At 37.2% G+C, this 8125-nt stretch overlaps 1 protein-coding gene across 1 annotated transcript; it reads right to left on the bottom strand.

Moving 5' to 3' along the window:
* Window positions 1–6527: 6527 nt before the first annotated feature.
* LOC127685576 (olfactory receptor 10AG1-like) lies at window positions 6528–7481 on the bottom strand. Its single transcript, XM_052182882.1, has one exon. It carries the CDS (start codon window positions 7470–7472, stop codon window positions 6528–6530), a length of 945 nt encoding a protein of 314 aa, XP_052038842.1. The 5' UTR covers window positions 7473–7481.
* Between the last annotated feature and the right edge of the window lie 644 nt (window positions 7482–8125).

Below are 8125 nucleotides of genomic sequence, written 5' to 3'. Positions count from 1 at the left end.
TGCTTTACAGTCTTAGATAATAATATTCTTTCCATTTGATCATCGATCTCAAATGCAAAGGGGTGGTTAAAAAAATCCATGGCCTTAGTCAGAAAGAGGATGTAAGACAGATACTACTGATGTTATCTTTGATTTGTGGACTACCACTACACAACCATCCTCCCCATCTGGGAAACCCCTTATCAGTTGAAGTTTCTCCAGGCCATGACCTTATGTTCTACCTTCCTTCCACCTCCTCCTCAGCTGTCCTCTCTCCCTGCCCCCTCCTTCTCTCTCAAAATTCATTTTCAACTTTCTGCCTCTTATTCTGTTTTATGATTTTCTGTGCCGTCCTTTCTAGTGTTTCCTCTAAGCCATGTTTCCAAGCCTTAAATTTCTCTTTCTGTTGTTCATGCTGCTCTACAATTTCTTGTATCTTCTTTTCTAAGCCCTGCTTCCATAAATATAGCTTCTCTTTATGTTGTAATTCTTTTTTTTATAATTTTTTTATTCGATATAATTTATTTACATTTCAAATGATTTCCCCTTTTCTAGCCCCCCCCCCACTCCCGAAAGTCCTGTAAGCCCCCTTCTCTTCCCCTGTCCTCCCTCCCACCCTTCCCAGTTCCCCGTTCTGGTTTTGCCGAATACTGTTTCACTGAGTCTTTCCAGAACCAGGGACCACTCCTCCTTTCTTCTTGTATCTCATTTGATGTGTGGATTATGTTTTGGGTATTCCAGTTTTCTAGGTTAATAACCACTTATTAGTGAGTGCATACCATGATTCACCTTTTGAGTCTGGGTTATCTCACTTAGTATGATGTTCTCTAGCTCCATCCATTTGCCTAAGAATTTCATGAATTCATTGTTTCTAATGGCTGAATACTACTCCATTGTGTAGATATACCACATTTTTTGCATCCACTCTTCTGTTGAGGGATACCTGGGTTCTTTCCAGCATCTGGCAATTATAAATAGGGTTTCTATGAACATAGTAGAGCATGTATCTTTATTACATGGTGGGGAATCCTCTGGGTATATGCCCAGGAGTGGTATAGCAGGATCTTCTGGAAGTGAGGTGCCCAGTTTTCGGAGGAACTGCCAGACTGATTTCCGGAGTGGTTGTACCAATTTGCAACCCCACCAGCAGTGGAGGAGTGTTCCTCTTTCTCCACACCCTCTCCAACACCTGCTGTCTCCTGAATTTTTAATCTTAGCCATTCTGACTGGTGTAAGATGAAATCTTAGGGTTGTTTTGATTTGCATTTCCCTAATGACTAATGAAGTTGAGCATTTTTTAAGATGCTTCTCCGCCATCCAAAGTTCTTCAGGTGAGAATTCTTTGTTTAACTCTGTACCCCATTTTTTAATAGGGTTGTTCGGTTTTCTGGAGTCTAACTTCTTGAGTTCTTTGTATATATTGGATATTAGCCCTCTATCTGATGTAGGATTGGTGAAGATCTTTTCCCAATTAGTTGGTTGCCGATCTGTCCTCTTGATGGTGTCCTTTGCCTTACAGAAAATCTGTAACCTTATGAGGTCCCATTTGTCAATTCTTGCTCTTAGAGCATACGCTATTGGTGTTCTGTTCAGAAACTTTCTCCCTGTACCGATGTCCTCAAGGGTCTTCCCCAGTTTCTTTTCTATTAGCTTCAGAGTGTCTGGCTTTATGTGGAGGTCCTTGATCCATTTGGATTTGAGCTTAGTACAAGGAGACAAGGATAAATCAATTCGCATTCTTCTGCATGCTGACCTCCAGTTGAACCAGCACCATTTGTTGAAAAGGCTATCTTTTTTCCATTGGCCATAGGTGTGTGGGTTCATTTATGGATCTTCAATCCTGTTCCATTGATCCTCCTGCCTGTCACTGTACCAATACCATGCAGTTTTTAACACTATTGCTCTGTAGTATTGCTTGAGGTCAGGGATACTGATTCCCCCAGATTTTCTTTTGTTGCTGAGAATAGTTTTAGCTATCCTGGGTTTTTTGTTGTTCCAGATGAATTTGATAATTGCTCTTTCTAACTCTGTGAAGAATTGAGTTGGGATTTTGATGGGTATTGCATTGAATCTGTATATTGCTTTTGGCAAAATGACCATTTTAACTATATTGATTCTACCGATCCATGAGCATGGGAGGTTTTATATTGCAACATCTACCTTATTTTGATTTGCTAGCTTTCATAAATTATCTTCTAGATTTTGCGTTCAAATTTTATCACTATCTCCTTACTATTCAGTCTGATCTGTGAATTGGTGAATTCGTTTTTCTAGTTTGTCTTCAACCAAAAAATTGGGAAAGATCTTCACCCACCCTACATCAGATAGAGGGCTAATATCCAATATATATAAAGAACTCAAGAAGTTAGACTCCAGAAAACCAAATAACCCTATTAAAAATGGAGTACAGAGTTAAACAAAGAATTTTCATCTGAAGAACTTCGGATGGCGGAGAAGCATCTTAAAAATGAACAACTTCATTAGTCATTAGGGAAATGCAAATCAAAACAACCCTGAGATTTCACCTTACACCAGTCAGAATGGCTAAGATTAAAAATTCAGGAGACAGCAGATGTTGGCAAGGAAGTGGAGAAAGAGGAACACTCCTCCATTGCTGGTGGGGTTGCAAATTGGTACAACCACTCTGGAAATCAGTCTGGCAGTTCCTCTGAAAACTGGGCACCTCACTTCCAGAAGATCCTGCTATACCACTCCTGGGCATATACCCAGAAGATTCCCCAGCATGTAATAAGGATACCTGTTCCACTATGTTCATAGCAGCCCTATTTATAATTGCTAGAAGCTGGAAAGAACCCAAATATCCCTCAACAGAAGAGTGGATGCAAAAAATGTGGTATATATACTCAATGGAGGACTATTCAGCCATTAGAAACAATGAATTCATGAAATTCTTAGGCAAATGAATGGAGATGGAGAACATCATAATAAGTGAGGTAACCCAGACTCAAAAGATGAATCATGGTATGCACTCACTAATAAGTGGATATTAACCTAGAAAACTGGAATACCAAAAACAGAATCCACCCATCAAATGAGGTGCAAGAAGAAAGGATGAGTGGCCCCTTGTTTTGGAAAGACTCAGTGAAGCAGTATAGAGCAAACCAGAACAGGGAAGTGGGAAGGGTTGGGTGGGAAAACAGGGGGAGGGAGGTACGCTGATGGGACTTTTGGGAGTGGGGGTCTAGAAAAGGGGAATCATTTGAAATGTAAATAAAAAATGTATTGAAAAAAAAATTCCCAAAGGATATTTATTGTGTTTCTCAGCTTTAAGTATCAAAAGATTAAATATCTCTCATTATTATATCAATGAATTACCTGGTCCGGGCCTTTTGTGCCATTGTCTCCTGATTCTTTATTCACAGGAATGGGATGAGTTTAGAAAGACCCTTGTCTTCTGTGTCCCTCTGCTGATCTCAGGTAAGCCACAGCAAGGAGTCTAGAGACCAGTCTATCTGTGCTATACCCTGGGGGTTGGGGAAGCACAGTGGGGGTGAAGGATGCAGGGAAGTAAACATCTGAAGGCTCTTTTTGAGGTAGATGCCCTATTAGTTCACTGTGTCTGCCCCAAAACTATCTCACAGGCAGTTGTGCTCCAGGGTCTCCTGTCCCTCCCTGCAGTTCTTATACAGTGTAGCTCCAGGCTGAGGTGCTGCCCCTGGCCTTAGCTCTCTGTCTGAGGGTTTAGGGGAGGGAGCCTCTCTGCCATTCTTGGTAACCCCTTCAGATCCAGTGAGCTTCCAATCCACCCTGCTTCAGCCTATGTATAGCTGCCCAAGTTCTATTCAGGGATTGAGAGGTAGTGAACATTTATTTATCCCAGGTTAGTTGAGTTCAAATCAATATACTTGACACTCCTTTGTTGTGGTGAATCTCTAACCCAAATTAGTCCTGGCAAAGAAACACAACTCAATATGAATACAGTCTGCACTCTTAGATTGAGCAGATCTACCATTACAGAATAGTAATTCTTTGGGGGCAGGGGAGAGGAGAAATGGGATGAAGAACTGTGAGAGGAGGTACCATAAGAAGAGGCAATGCCTGGATTTTAAATAAATAAATAAATAAATAAATAAATAAATAAATAAATAAATTGCTTTAAAAAAGATAATTAAAGTTTTTCTAGCATTTAATAAAAATAAGTACATAGTGTATGTACATGTATGTGACACAATAAGGACCATACTAAGAGGTAAGTCCATAGCACTGAGTGCCTACATAAGAAAAACTGGAGAGATCTGATGCCAGCAACTTAATATCTCACCTAAAACTCTTATATTAAAAGAAGATATCACGCCCAAAAGGAGTAGATAGCAAGAAACAATCAAACTCAGGGAAGAAAACAAAGTAGGCACAAGAAATAATATAATACAAAAAATCAATAAAGAAGGAGTTAGTTCTTTCAGAAATTTGATTGGCAAAACGTATTCAAATTAACAATGAGAGAAAATCTCCACATTAATAGGATTAGAAATATATATATGGCTGGGCAGTGGTGGCACACGCCTGCAATCCCAGCACTCTGGGAGGCAGAGGCAGGCAGATTTCTGAGTTTGAGGCCAGCCTGGTCTACAGAGTGAGGTCTAGAACAGCCAGGGTTAGACAGAGAAACCCTGTCTCGAAAAAACCAAAATCCAAAAAAAAAAAAAAAAAAGAAAAAGAAAAAGAAAAAGAAAAGAAAAGAAATAAAAATGTGCACAAGAACAAAAAAAGAAGAAATCCAGAGAATCGTAAGGTCATACTTTTAAAACTTGTTTTACTCTACATTATTAAATGTCGAAGAAATGCCTAATTATCTCAGTACACACTACTTACAAAAGTTAAATCTAGATCACATATGCCATCAGACATGAATTTAAATAGATCTACAACCTCAAGTAAAATATCACCAGTAAGCAATATCTTACAAGAACAACAACAAACCACAACAATAAAACAACTATGGAAAACAAAACCAAACCAAACAGGTGGTGATTATTTTAGTGGATAACCCACCAAACTTTTAAATAAAAATTAATACAAACATTCAATACATTGTTTCAAAAAATAATTTCAAAAAGCAAAAATTTCATTTCCATATATTTTTTTAAAGATTTATTTATTCATTTTATGTACATGAGTACATTGTAGCTAGACAGATGGTTGTGAGCCATCATGTGGTTGTCAAGTATTGAACTCAGGACCTCTGCTTGTTCCAGACACTCTAGCTCGGACCCAAAGATTTATTTATTATTACATGTAAGTACACTGTAGCTGTCTTCATACACACCAGAAGAGGGCATCAGATCTCATTACCATTGGTTGTAAGCCACCAGGTGGTTGCTGGGATTTGAACTCTAGAAATTAGGAAGAATAGTCAGTGCTCATAACCAATGAGCCATCTCTCTAGCCCTATGTGTACATTTTCTTATGTATGTATGTACATGTGGTATGTACAATGTGTGCATGTGGAAGCATGTACTTTCACAGAAGTCAGAAAAGCATATCAGTTGTCCTTCTATAGCTGTCCTCCACACATTAAATTTTTAATGAGAGTATTCTCCATTTAATTGAAATAAGACAGGCCACACACAAGGCCACACACCTATCTCTTCCTCACAGTACTGAGACAAAAGTCAAATGTGTAGTCATGCCAATATTTTAACATAGATGATGGGTAGTTAAACTTAGGATATATGATTACAGAGAAAACTGTCTTGCCCACTGAACCATCTTATCAATGGCCACGTTTATTTATGTGTGTGTATATATATATACATACATATATATATACATGTATATATATGTATATATTTATATGTATATATAATCAAATTGGAAGCTTGTGTAATAAGAGATTCATTGAAAACTATGCCAGTTGAAGACACAACTGATAGAAGTTAAATGTAATAAATATATTATAAAGACCCTTGTACATTGATATTAAGCATGTGAAGAAAATAAGCAGATTTTAACATAGTGTTATGGCTGAGCACTATAATGATTAATATTAGGTTGAAATATTTGTGTCACATTTATTTATGTTGTGACAAATACAGAAGATGCCAGAACTGTGAAAAACAGTATATTAATATTAATCGTATTAAGTCATTTAACAATTCAGCAAAGCATATTGATATTAATTTTTATTAATAATTTTATTAATAATTAATTTTATATAATGTTGAATGAAAGAATACCACCATATATTGACATTTATGTTAAAATATTAAGATAAATATTTACCTGTGCATTTACAACACAAATTTCAATAATTAGAAATGTCCTCAAAGTTTTCCTATAAAAACTGTGGTTCATATTGTATTATATCATATTAAAATATTCTCTTTTTATTATATCTTATTGAATAGAGACATATTAATATGTGTAGATTATTTCAAAGCAGAATAAATTTCAGGTTATCATTCAAAATAATGGAGACATTTTAGTAGCATAAACTGATTATATTTCAATCAAATGAATGAAATCTGACCGATTTGTTCAGTCACTGTATAAGAAGCTATCTATCTTTAGTTCCAGAGCTTCAGGCATTACTTTATAAGTAACATCTTTCTCAGTGCAGCAATCACCTCCTTGTTCCGAAGGCTGTATATCAGTGGATTAAACATGGGAGTCACAATGGTGTAGAACAGAGAGAGCAGTTTGTCAGTTCCTGGAGAATGGGTGGACTTTGGCCTCAGGTAGGTAACAGTTGCTGATCCAAAAAACAGAAACACCACAACTAAGTGGGAAGAACATGTTGAGAAGGCTTTTGCCCGTCCTGTGGCAGTTGGCAACCTCAGGATGGTGGCAATGATTTTGCTATAAGAGGCAAGAATCAGTGTGAAAGGGAAAGCGACAAAGAGCATAGCCACTAGGTAGACAGACAGCTCATGCATTGAAGTGTCCCCACAGGCCAGCTTGAGAATGGGCGGTAAGTCACAGAAGAAGTGCTCTATTTGGTTAGAACTGCAGAAATGTAGAGAGAATATCTGACAGGTTTGTCCTATCTGGACTGGGATGCCTCCAAGCCAGGAGCCTGCTGCCAGCTGAGTGCACTTTGTTGGGTTCATGACCAGAGGATAGTGCAGAGGGTTGCAGATGGCCACATAGCGGTCATAGGACATCACCGCCAGCAGGAAACACTCAGTGGCTCCCAGCATAAGGAAGAAACACATCTGTGTGGCACAGCTGAGGACAGAAATGTTTCTGTCTTGAGTAGCAATGTTGAACAGAATCCTAGGAAGAGTGACTGATACATAACAGATTTCCAGAGTAGAAAAATTTGCCAGGAAAAAATACATGGGCTTTTGTAGTGCAGGATCAATTCTAGTTATTACAATTATGAAACTATTGCCAATCACGATGATTAAGTAAATTATGGAGAACATCACAAACAGAATCCCTTGTAAGTTGGGAAGGTCAGAAAATCCCAGGAGGAGAAATTCTGTCACAGTGGAGGCATTGTCCTCTGCCCTGATTTCTGTGAATTTCATCTGTAGGGATGATTCAAAGAAAAGTGACAAGAATTTTCTTGCCTTTGGATTCATTTTATCATGCATAAAGTAATGGTGACACTCTTGCAATTTTTTCAGTGTCCATGAACAAAATTTATATGTCTTCTACATGCTTCAATATTTTTTTAAAGCTTGGTTTTTTTGTTGTTGTTGATGTTGAACAGCATACAAAATAGTCCTATATATTTTCTAATATACTAAATGTTAAGGGTTTTAGGGGGTTTGGTGATAAACCGTGCCATATTTATTTTCTTCTTGTAAGGAAAATAGGCAATTTCTGTTTGTATTTTCTAATAATTAATTTGCTTCTCAGATTGAAGGCTTCTAGGTATATTTGTGTTCCATTGTCATTAATTTAAGATTGGTTTTAATACCTGGGTAAATATTCTTAAACATATTTAAAATAATTTCATGTTGTTCATTTTAATATACAAATGTAGTTTCTCATTTTTATTGGGTTCATATGTCCTTTTTCTATGAAATTATTTAAATGCAGGCTGCCACATTACATTGGATGCTACTCATTATTTTGTGGAAATGGGGACCAATAATTTCAATTACATTTTCATGTTCATATGACATTTAGATTAAACTCAAGATTGATTTGAAACCATCAGATCATCATTTTTATG

This window comes from Apodemus sylvaticus, chromosome 5 (assembly GCF_947179515.1).
Source record: "Apodemus sylvaticus chromosome 5, mApoSyl1.1, whole genome shotgun sequence".
In the NCBI taxonomy this organism is placed as follows: domain Eukaryota; kingdom Metazoa; phylum Chordata; class Mammalia; order Rodentia; family Muridae; genus Apodemus; species Apodemus sylvaticus.
The sequence above is the reverse complement of the archived record's forward strand: the minus strand, read 5'-3'. Positions and strand labels throughout refer to the sequence as shown.